At 31.9% G+C, this 12615-nt stretch overlaps 1 protein-coding gene across 1 annotated transcript; it reads right to left on the bottom strand.

Moving 5' to 3' along the window:
• Nucleotides 1-8437: 8437 nt before the first annotated feature.
• Nucleotides 8438-10619, bottom strand: LOC141703593 (protein MRG1-like). Its single transcript, XM_074507063.1, has 6 exons — nucleotides 10512-10619; nucleotides 9832-9891; nucleotides 9718-9731; nucleotides 9298-9391; nucleotides 8631-8735; nucleotides 8438-8485 (listed from the first exon to the last, which is right to left on the bottom strand). The coding sequence occupies exons 1-6, from the start codon at nucleotides 10617-10619 to the stop codon at nucleotides 8438-8440; spliced, it is 429 nt and encodes a 142-aa protein (XP_074363164.1).
• Nucleotides 10620-12615: the final 1996 nt, after the last annotated feature.

The raw sequence follows: 12615 nt of genomic DNA, 5'->3' as shown, positions 1-12615 counted from the left end.
TTCATTTGCAACAATAGCGCAGTTTAGGTGTTAGTTTATTTTGAGTGCTTTGATTGCTATAATATCTCACAAACTAAATATATAAAATCCTAAATTTCATGGTACACACCTAAAATAGATAGTTCCTAACATCCGTATGGAGGGATCGTCGAAAGTTTATTTTAAAAAAATCGATACTTTATTCGGCACAATAGCGCAGTTTTGGGGTTAGTTTATTCTGACTACTTTGACTGCTATATTATCTCACAATATATATATATATATATGTATAATCCTAAATATGATGGTACACCCCTAAAGTAGATAGTTTCTAACATCTGTATGGATGAATCATCGAAATTTAATTTAAAAAAATTAAAGGAGTCAATTAAGGAGTCTTTTCTTTTAAGTAAAAATCAATTGTTTGTATAAGATTACATTCAAACAATGTGGTATAAAACACATTTTCATCTGTGGTGTAGTGAATTGCACCTCATATTGCTATGTGGGAGGTCACGGGTTCAATTACCAGGTTGTGCAAAATTTTTATTTAACCTTCAATAGTACTTCAACCTCACCACAAATGTGTCCCACCTGTGGCCACATTAGCAGAGTGTACCCTTCACCATGTCATTAGTGGAGCCCCACCAGATGGGGACCACAATCACCACTTCAGCCATGTGGGAACCCCAACTGGCACGTCAATAGTGTGGGGCCCAGAACTGGCACGTCAGCAGTGTGGGGCCCATATATGGGGACCATACTGTCACGTTAGCAATGTAGGGCACACATGCGGGACCCACCAGCCACGTCAGCAGTGTGGTGTCACCCATGTGGGGACCAAAGCTGCCACGTCAGCAACGTGGGGAGTATGTGGCCCACAGATGGGACCCACCGGGGTCATGTCAGCAACTGGGAACCCCCATGTGGGACCCACGTGTGACTACTCAGCAGAATTTTAATTGTTTTTTAATAAAAAATGAATATTTTAGTTTATACTATGGCTTGGCAACACTTTAACAAACCTATGCTAATATAATAAAAACATATTATAATAGGGTAGATTATCATAATGATATGGTAAAATTTTCTACGGCAACATCACTTAATCATGTTGTATAAGGTCGTTTATGGCGTAGTGGTAGTTAAAAGTCTCTGTTTTTGACATCGGTTCTGTACTAATGTGAAAGACTCTATAATACATCATTTCTAACTAAATAACTGATGTATTAAACATACAAAGACATTACTTACTATCCGATATCTTAGACACGTACTAAGATATCCGTTAATAATCGATGTAAAAAATAAGAACGATGTCAATAAACAAAATATATAAATGATGTCTATATATATAAACATACATACATACATGCCAAAAACAAAAATAAGCCGAATCAATCATAGATAAATAATCAAAACTTTGATTATCATTATCAAACTAATACAAAGCATTCGAATATAAAACACTGACGAAATAAAAGTCATATATAATGTCAAATAAATAACATTATTATGTTAAAATGAAATTCATGTACTAATCTTTTTCAATGAGAATTTTTATATAAATGCAACAGTTTAACAATCCTCTCTAACATCTGCAACACGCGCTTGCATTACCACAAGATGCATAAATTTTAAAATTTTTAGTTTTTATATAAAGCTTAGCTTCGTTGTTATTGAACTAATTTGGAGATGTCAAATTTTTAAGCATGACATTGACAGTTTTAGAGCACAAAACAATTAATGTGTTTCGCCACTTGAAGCCAAATACCTGGTAGGAAAATACAATTCAAAACTATCCTATTATCATGATCTACCTTTAGGTATGCTTTAGACTACCCTATTTTCATCAGCTACCAATATCCCCCTTAATATTCACATAATCAACATTAATATTTGTGACCAAATTTTTAATTTGACTATTATGAGCCACTACATCACTATCATAATTTAACAAACTACAAAAATGCAAACTTTCAGTACAATTCAAAAACCTAAACATTCCATATTATAGCCTTCCCTTATGTTGTTTTTCAAAACCTTCTATCAAACCTTTTGCATCAATATTGTGGTTTTATCAAGAATTGGTCGGTTAAAAAGCTAAAAATGTCAAATTTATATGGTCGATTTAAGCCTAGTCAGTTATAACATTTGGTCCTGTTGAACCCTTTTAACCTCAGTCAGTTATGTCCCACCTCAATATATAGAAAGTGGGGTCTTTTCTGTACATATGGCTATACATGTCAATAACCGACCAACCTTAACCGACCAACCTTAACCGACAAACATTTAAGGATACGGTCGGTTTTACTCTTTAATACAGTCATTTATGTATTCTGGTAGTCGGTTTTTACTGTATATTTATGGTAAAATTTGGTCGGTTATGTCTTAGGTCGGTCGCTTTTTTGGGTTTTTTAGACAAAAAAATAATGGTTTTCTGCAGTTCCTGCAGTGCCATTCCAAAACCAAAAATGGATTTCCAAAACCAATAATACAATTTCAAAACCAACAATGCAATTCAAGTACACAAACAACCTACAAAACATTCAACCAATAAAATTAAATATTCACAAACATACATGATAAATATTAAGCGAGAAAAAGTTAAATTTCATTACAAACCGAGATAATACCAATTTTAAGGATGATATAACCGGACATCCAACAAACTGGTGCATCAAAATTGTCTTAACTTACAACAGAAGTTCCGATTTTTAAATTAATTAAAGTTCATAGAACTTTATAATTAATCCGACAAAGAAACAGAAGAAGATGATCCACCATCATTATTTTGGCCACCATCACCAACATCAGCACAACCACCACTATAATTACCACCGCGACCATCCTCATTGTTCGAAGCCTCATCCTCGGTGGTATAATCATTTTAAACCTCCAAATAAAGTTGTTCCTATATAAATATATAAACCTGTATAAACCAATTTAAAAGCAGGAATAAAATTAAATTTACAATATACCTGTTGAACCTGCGTTTTAGGTTTTTCGACAATATCTTCAATTAATGTTCCGACAATGTGAACAACCTCACTACCAATGAGATTATTCCATTGCAGCCTCTGACTTGGGTTAGAAGAGGGCGGTGCGTGCAAATGTGGGTATTTCCTCATCGAATATCTCATGAGCGAATCGATGTGGATTGGCGCGGATGAGAATGAGTCGGCTTCGCCTCTGGTGGAATCTCTATAGCGTGTAGTTGTGTAGGAATGAGGTCAGTGGCTCGAGCATTTTCACCTTCGAGGAACCCCGTTGCTTCCATCCACTGATCCTATAGGTCATCCCTCATACTTGTTTGAGTAATATCCAAGTGCATCCACTCAAGTATAGAGACATAGCATTCCTGCACAGTTTTCAAGTGAAATTATAACAAAAGAAAATTGTAGTACTTATAATATAAACAAGCAAGCATGTACACTAAAACTATTTGAATAACTACCGCAATGTGCATGGCATGCAGAGTAGTGTAGATGAGATTTTATGGATCAGAGCCGACTCTCTTATGACATTTATCCCACACCTCAAGTCTGGTTGATTTCTTCTTGTTTTGCTTTATAATTTCCTTAATATCAATAAATTAATTATATTAGCATATATAGTTTGGTAATAAAAACTTGAGTGTGTGCGTAGATGTTTAAATAAGATAACTCCCATATGGTATTGAATGACCGGGCATCGGCACTATGCAACCTTTTTAAGAGTTGACGATTAGCGGCTCCGAGGATGACAAATGTGAATGTCCCTTATTGGTTTCCCAATTGTTCAACATATCTTTCCAAAATAAAAGGGACCAATATGATGGCTTTAACAACAACCTGGACACCCCGGTCTCCCTTTCCATTTTCTTGGTTCTTTTTTTAAGCTCATTCATAGTCCTTTTAAATTCTTATGGTAAGATCTTCGTACTTTAGGTAAGGTTGAACTTCAGGAGATTTTAGAAGAACGTATTCTTTGAAAACTTTTAATTTATCGGAATTTTGTACGTCAAACAAAACGTCATTACGATGCAAAGTAATCTCCGAATCAGAGGTAAAGAAAAAGAGAACAAATATCAAGAATATCCTCTTCCATATAATGTTCGATAATTGAACCCTCAACTCTTGCTTTATTACTGACTTTTTGTTTAAGTTTCCCGAAAAAACGCTCAATCAGATATATCCAATACCAATAAGCAGGTCCATCAAGTCTAATTTCTTCCACTAAATGTATAATCAAGTGTTCCATCAAATCAAACCAACTTTTAGGAAAATTTGTTTCTAACAAGCACAATGCTTTAAGAACCGATTTTTTCCATTATTTTCAAATCATTTTTTGTAACCACCTATGACCGCAAATATTGATTTTTGTTTTTGAAATTACCGTGATGGCATCCACAATAGGTGTCGATAGAAGTTCACGAATTGCAAGAGATAATAAGTTTTTTACAAAAATATAACAATCACGTGATTTAAATTCATAAAATATACACTTCTCATTATTGTAACAACGAGATATATTTGAAGACTAGCTATCTAGAAGTTTCAAAGAACTTATCCATTGACACAAAAGTTTAAGTTATTTTCTAGTGAAAGAATAAGGTGCGCTAGGCGACTTGTCATTTTCATCGATCCATAAATGAGGCAATGAGAGGCCTTAGACAAATATTAATATCTTTACCAATGCTATTCGGAATCAGCAATATATCGGTCATAAATATATAAGGCCTTTTCATACACGTCGATGGTGGAAGATTATAAGCAACTACAGTCAAGGGCCACACACTTTTTATGTTTTTTTCCGGTAGGGCCAAAAGGATTGAAACCATCGGTCGCAAGGCCAAACCTTATATTGCGAATCTCTTGAGCAAATGATGGATATCAACGGTCAAAATGATTCCACTCTTCTCCATCTGCAGGATGACTGATTTCTTTATCTTTTATATCACGATTCTTATACCTTCTCCTATGATCGGATGTATCCGATGACATATACATACGTTGTAGTCGAGGAAACAAAAGGAAAATGTCTTAAGAATTTTTAGTATTTTCTTACCATCTTTTCTCGAAACATCTCGATTACGATCTTGACCACATATATCACACACAAATTTATCCTTCACATCTCCATAAAATAACATACAATCGTGCTGACATAAATATAATTTTCAATATTCAACCCTCAAACCCTTTATAATCTTTTTCATTATAAAATAAGTTTGAGGAAACGTGTGTTTTTTTGGTAACACATCCGTGAAAAGGTTAAGCGAACTATCAAAAGCTATATTACTATACTGTGAGTTATTTTTGAATTTGGAAAATTCATAGTAAAGCTTATTCTTGTATACTTTGTATTACCGGGATAAATAGGTTCTCCATTTTCAACAATCATTTTATACAAATTTTTGGCAATATCATTTCCATCTTCTTCTACATTACTAGTTCCCCGATCCACGGTATCATAAAATTCACGATTTCTTCTGGAAAAATCGTTCAACATCGCATTCAAATCTACTAGTTGTTCTACCCTAAGAGGTTCCGAAATACAATAATGATGATGTGATGTTCGACAACGTTTCCTTCCCACTTTTTCGATGATCGACATCCATATGATGTAACCCTCAAGTGTCCCTTTAGCGAGCAAATAAAATCTAAAATCCTCAATATCTAACCAATACAAATTCTTACAATATTTACAAGGACATTTCATTCTACCATCTTATTTCTTTCCATTTTTTCTTGCAAATTTAAAAAAAAAATCTACACCACTTCTCTATATGGGAGTTAACGACGTGATTTCCAATCCAACTTCGATCAATGTTTGTCATCTACATACAAACATTTTATAAATATAAACAAGTAATTTGACAAGTATTTCATGAAAAAATATGCATTTAATGTAAATACACACATATTTAATACATATAACACATAAACAAGTAATACACACCCACACATACAAACACAAATTTAATAAAAATAAAAAAAAGAAAAGATTTACATTATATGTTTGTATCACTTCTCGTTCTCAATTCTTTCTATTCTTTTCTTTTTTTCAATTTCTACTCATTTGGAGATATGAGAGCTTAAAACCGGCTATCCTTGAGTTATGACTTTCGTACAAAACTATGTTGTTCCATGGTAAAAATGTACAAATTTTTCTAAATAAAATCACTTTTTAATATTTTTCTGGTAAACTCATAATCAACCATGATCGAGGGTCAGTGTGATTCGTGCCATTTCAGCAATATAATCGACCACATCTCTGTGCTCGATTTTAATGTTGCCACGTCATCAAAAACGGTATGATTTTGTCGATTCATACAGTAATAACCGACGATTACGCGGTCAGTCGGTTTAATTTGCCGAATTTTCGTGCGGTGCTTTTATGTGGTCGGATTTATTCTCTTTTTTTTCCAAAAATATTATTTTGAAAATAAATTTTTAACTAATATACTTTTTAAATAAGTTTAAAATGTAGGTATTTTAGACAAATTTTTATGCTTATTTTTAATTACCTTTTTTTAACAAAAGAACTTCTACCTTGGCCTTAGGATATGATTAATTTTTTTTTTTTGCTAACAATCACGAAATATTATTATCATATTAAGTAAAAGATGGTTAAGGTATATGTTCAATGGTGTATTTTTTTCCTAAGAACAAATATATACTATCAGCCTTAGCTTATATGATTATTTTTTTCCTTAACAACCACTAAATATTATTATCATCTTAAAAATACACACTAATAAATAACTGCCAATTACATCATGCTATTGGTGCTTAAATAAACTAGTAACACCAAATTGCTGATTAAATAAACTACTAACACATAACAAGCCAATGACAAACAACACATGCTCCTGCCAGCTATATAGCTAAAAAACAGCAAGCATCTTAGTTCAATATTTGGTAATTAAAATAAAAGTGTTCAGCATATGGTAACTGCATCTTAGTTCAATATTTGGTAAGTAAAATAAAAGCATCTTAGTTCAATATTTCTTATTTCATCTAGGTATATATCCAAATTTTCATGGTTCTTGTGAGTAGCTAGAAAGGAAAAATGTACTCTGATTGGCCTCCAAAAACCTGCACACAATATGGTTAGTGTTGTTTATTAGTATTGGCTCAGCAAAGCAAATTGAGGAACAAAGCCAACATGCTCTCATTATTTTGGAATAAAAAGAAATTATAGGACCATAGACTGAAGAAAGTTAATATAAAACTGTAGGACGGCAGCCTTTGTTGGTAGAATTAGTAAAAACTGAAATCTTCTGCAATGCAGTTAATCAAAAGAAAGAGACATACTTCAGCAATTCAATTATCTCTTGTTGAAGTTTCAGCAGTGATTCCTCGTCAATGTTAGCAGCACGCAAGAACCTTGGCAACTTAACTGTAATTGAAATAGATGATCAATTAACATTAAAGAATTCCCCATCATAAAAGCCTTGATTTGAGGTACAGGCAAACTTGTCTATGTCTGAAACTCTTGTCATTTATATATAGCCAAAAAGTCTAGTAGCATGATAGGTCTTGAAATGAAATAGTTTCATACTATTTAAACTGATGCTTTCAAAGTCTCTGCAAGCAATTATAGTACCTAGCCACCATATTAAATTAAAAAAAAATAGCATGTATAGAAAAGAAAATACCATGAAACTTCATTTAAAATAATCTAAATAGCTCTCTAAGAATTGTCTAGCTTACCAAAAAGACGCAAAAAATGTTCAGCTCCATATATGGTTGAAGGCTGGATATTCTTTGCACGCACTTCGTCATATTGCTGGAGCTCAGTTTTGTAGAGAAGCTTTGTGGACAACGCTTTGTTGAAGTAATTGCACAAACCTTTTAAGATTTCTGGAATTGTCTCTCTTAACCTTTAACCCCAAAGCAAAGCATGTCAGAAGTTAGATGACTTCTAGATCAACAGAAACACCTAGGCCGTGGAACTATATATAAAGAAATATTACAAAATAAAACAACAAAAGTTAGTGACATCAAATATTTTTTTATTATATCACTGAAAGTAAAAGTCAGTTATTTCTTTTTGATGTTGACCTACATATAAAGAACAAACTGTTGTAGAATACATTGTAGGATTTAAGCCTAAGCACACATATTCTCAAATAATTCAATACTAACATCAATTATAAATAAGAAACTTACTCCTCATCTTCATTCACCCTGAACTCATTGAACATCTTCAAAATGCCATCGACGCTGGGAGAACGCGGGAGCCCAACAAGCTGTAAGTCACCAGGCAAGGATATAAGTATGAAGGATACATAGATCACATACGGTACACTAACTATGAAGGTATAATATCAAGGGCAGTTCAAGGGAGCTAATTCATATCACTGAAAAATTTCGAAAAAGTTAAATTAACATTATATTAGGATCAAAGAATTCCCAATCGAGTTAGTGCCAGAAGAGGTTTACAAGAAATGTAGATGATGAGTTTGATTCTAAACTCCCCCTGCTCCACACCTTTGCTTAAAAAATATATCAACTAACTGAAAATATAAGATAGTTTCATTTAAGATTATAGGATGGACTTAGAGCTAAATATATGATGTGTACCTGGTTAGAAACTTGTACAGTGAAGATTATATAAAACGAGGTGAAGAGTTTAATTTAGTAAAACAGAAATTCGAGTACCTTTGATGAATTTGTTACATATTCTCTATCATTCAAAAGTTGAGTCTTGAGTGCCTGTGGTATTTCAATACTCAACTTATTTTCCTCCATTATTAAAGGATCCTCCTGATAAATAACAAAAATTGAAATAGCATTTAACTGACTGAAAAATAAAATGTAAGAAACAATTAAAATATGAGTCTATCCAAGATCTAAAAGATAATAATTATTATTAATATAAAATAAGGCACAAGATATAATGGATAGCACAAAAATTGAGTGACATTGGTGATCTAACAATAAAAATATCACTAGATATTATCACAGCATTAACAACATCATGAAAATATGCACTTGTCATTTTTAAATAACAATTGAGAGCATAATTAACTTGAAACCATCAACCTCTTGTAATCAAAGTGTTAGTCTTTTATCATTGTTTGAACCTCGAATGGCAAAAATACTTTGCATTCTTGGAGTTCATTTCGGTCTTTCTCAAAAATTGGATTATAACTCAAGAACCTTCACTTTTATCTTACTAAGAATATGACAATTATTATTTGCATACCACCTCAAGGTGTATCTTGGAACCACCTCTTGTTGCATGTGACCATAACATAGGTATTAATATTAATTAAAAGAAGGCGAGGTTGAAACAAATACAAAATATTTGTGCATATAAATATACCATAGCTGATCTACCACGCTTCCCCAAGTGCTTTTGAGAACATTCTTCACTAAATTTCTTGAGGAGTTGAGCATCTAATATCCATTCATCGTACCTGTGAGTTTGAAAGTTTTTAACAATGTTCTAGGAGGAGGCTAACATGCTTAAAAAGCAAGCTATTAGAAAAAATATGAACATAAAATAGTTGAACAAACATTGAACTAAAGAACTTTTCATGAGCATGTAACCCACTCAATAATATTCAAATTAGCTATTATAACAATAATAAATAAGATAATAATGGATTTAACATAATATAAAGACTACTATAATTGATCTAATTACAAGAACACAAACGTATTAAGGAAAGAAATTATAGAACAAAAAATTTATTAGAAAAAAGTATTTTATTCTCAATGTAAGGTGCTTCCTCTTACTAACCTTTTATTCCAACCCTGCACATATAAAGTGACAATAGGTTATTAAAAAATGATTAATACTAATAATATTCATTGCTCATGAAAAAATACAAGGTTTTAATAAAGCAATACTCACAATATAATGAACCCAATATGTCCATGCCTCTATTTGTTTCTCGTATTCAACCTTGCGCACCTATAAAGAAAATAGAATTTATACCTTTTTTATTGCAAAAGCAAACCAAAAGAATGTTAAAGATGCAAAGGCAATAAAAGCACAAAAGATGACTGACCAATTGCTCAAATATATGCAGCAAGGTGGTAAATAACTTACGGAATCACGCTATATTAATGATAAAAGAAAAAATAAATATGCAACAATGACTTTCATGAGGAGCTAAAACTAAATACCTTAGTGCACATTTCATGTATTTGGACATAGTCACTATAGTATAAGTGCACAGCAAAAATCAACATCTTTGGGATTTAATCCTCAAATTGTGATGTTTGATATGATGTTTGCGAAAAAAGCACTTTGACAACTTCAAAGTATGTATTAACTTCTTCAAATAATCTGAATCCTCTTGAGGACAATAAGAGAACTTCAAAGTATGTATTAACTTCTTCAAATAATGTGACGATACAATAAGAGAATTGTGAAATAACAATGCATCAATTATTTTCCCTTCCCATATAATTATATCATGAGCAATCAATGTAAATCACCCAAATTCAATCACACACATTAATTAAAACAGATAGGAATCACTCCAATGATAAAGAAAAACTTAAAAGATAAAATTGCAAGTGCGATACCTTGGCCGGATACCACTTGCCACCATAAAAGGCCAGGACTTTTTCACCTTCAAGATAAAGACTGTTTGTAAGAGAATAGCGTGAGACTCCACTGTTTGATCGTCCCATTTCTGTATGAATTTTGTTTCTTTCAACCTACAATTACAATGGTTGTTATATCCCTTTTGAAACAAACAAAATCAAGACCTTATTATATAACTCTTTATAAACATAAACTTGGCTACATAGGATAGAAGTACCTGTTCTTGACTGACTGATTGGCTAATAGTTTGTTAATTTTTTTGCACCAGATCTAAATGTCTAAGACTAAGAGAGTGCTTGTTATTATAACGGACACTTTTTTCAAAAAATACATTTATTTTTTTGAAAGTTTTATTTAGAACCTATATTATGAATTTTTTTCAATCTTATGAACCAGATCTATAAAGTCTAAGACTAAGAAGGGATATTTTATAACGCATAACTTTTTTCAAAAAATACATTTATTATGAAGACAGTTTTAATTAAAAACATATATTAGGCACAATATTTTAGTGGTATTTCATATTTGGACACAATATTTAATCACTTTTATTAAAAGATTTTTTCAGTTACAAAAAAATATAGTTATAATTATTTTCGTAATTTTTTACTTTATAGCGATATTTTTAATTAATTTAGGTATTTTACTATTTGTGAATAAATTTGAGTAGAAATTAAATTCTGATTAAAAAATCTTATTATTAAAATACTCATAGTTTAATTAGATTTATATTGTTTTAATTTTTGCAACCGCTAATAAATATTTTTGAGAAAAATGGTCCAAGGATGACCTCAAGTAACTCACTGAGGTTATAAACTTTTACCATACAAATTTAATGTCATTTCAGTAAATACTAGTAAGTTATCTTAAAATTACAAACTTACACTCTTGTATTTATATGAGAAAATGTTATTATCTCATGGGTCATCCTCAGCCTCATGTACATGATTTCCAAAACAAAATTTAGATCTTATTATATAACTCTTTATAAAAAAAAAATTGGCGTAATGATACTATTACTCTTAGTTGGTTAATTTGGTTTCTAACTCCCATCTCTACTCGTAGATAGATTGGTTATTAATAGTCTGTTTAGCTTGTCATAGAACATAGGATGAACCACTTCAATATTCCCACTACAAGAAAGGAAAGGCCATAAGTCACCACCACAAATACTACCGTTGTGCATTGTTGGTTTGGCTTCACATTTCCAACCCAATATAACCAACCAATGTGGATGGTCATATTTAAGTACATAATCAACCAAGTACCGACCCTTAGTTGTCTATTTTTCTTTTCTTCTCAAACTGAACCAAACCAACAACAAACCATATAATCAGTTAGAAATATTACCAAAATCGACCAAGTTCAATCGGTAATATTTCTTGTAGGTCCCAATCTTATGGCCCAGGAACAGTGTGGTAGTCCGCCTCAGATTCAAAGGGGAAAATGTCATATGGAAATGTCTACTATTATAAATCTCTGCATTTGGTTAGAAAATGATCATTTGGAAATGTTTACGATCATAAATGACCCAAATCGACTGGAAAAGAAGTGGTATTTGTTTTTCTAAACTTGGGAGTTATTTGTTTTTCTATTTGTATGTTTTAGTCATGTAGCTATGGCATATCTATGTGGATTGTGGCATTGAGTGTTTTTAGGAGTAGTCTTGAATAAATCTTTTTGTAACTAATATTGATGGTCTCCTGTGGCCAATTATCTAGGTCCACAGTAGCCACATTTTGTTTTATTTCTTACTCTTTCTTGCTGAACATTTTAATTGTAATAAGCTTTAAGTTCATTTATGTCTTTATCTATATTTAGTCTTGGAGGCTAACAATATTGTCCTGTAGTGGTGGTATAATGCTGGAAGGATATAATGTTGTTCAATTGAGTTTTTCAGATCTAATTGAGACTCCTTTTATGCTGTGCATTTCTTGTGCTCTCATTTCTTCATTTTGCTATTTGTGTTTATAAAAGGATTATGGTATCAGAGCAGCAGGTGAAGATTGGTGTGTGAAGAGTGATTTGCATCGAGCTATTTTCTTTGTGATTTTTTCTGTATATTTGTGGTGTCTTTGTTTT

The sequence above is a fragment of the Apium graveolens genome, unplaced genomic scaffold (assembly GCF_009905375.1).
Source record: "Apium graveolens cultivar Ventura unplaced genomic scaffold, ASM990537v1 ctg6800, whole genome shotgun sequence".
Classification (NCBI taxonomy): Eukaryota; Viridiplantae; Streptophyta; class Magnoliopsida; order Apiales; family Apiaceae; genus Apium; species Apium graveolens.
Note: the sequence above shows the minus strand (reverse complement) of the source record. Positions and strands in the feature narration are given on the sequence as shown.

Excerpts from the sequence above, each read along its gene's own strand:
- LOC141703593 (XM_074507063.1), bottom strand. The coding sequence starts at position 10,619 with ATGGGACGATCAAACAGTGGAGTCTCACGCTATTCTCTTACAAACAGT. Across the intron at positions 8,736-9,297 it reads AGCGTGGTAGATCAGCTATG|GAGGATCCTTTAATAATGGA; the intron begins GTATATTTATAT and ends GTTATTTATCAG. Across the intron at positions 8,486-8,630 it reads ATGTAACAAATTCATCAAAG|TTAGTTGATATATTTTTTAA; the intron begins GTACTCGAATTT and ends TTATATTTTCAG.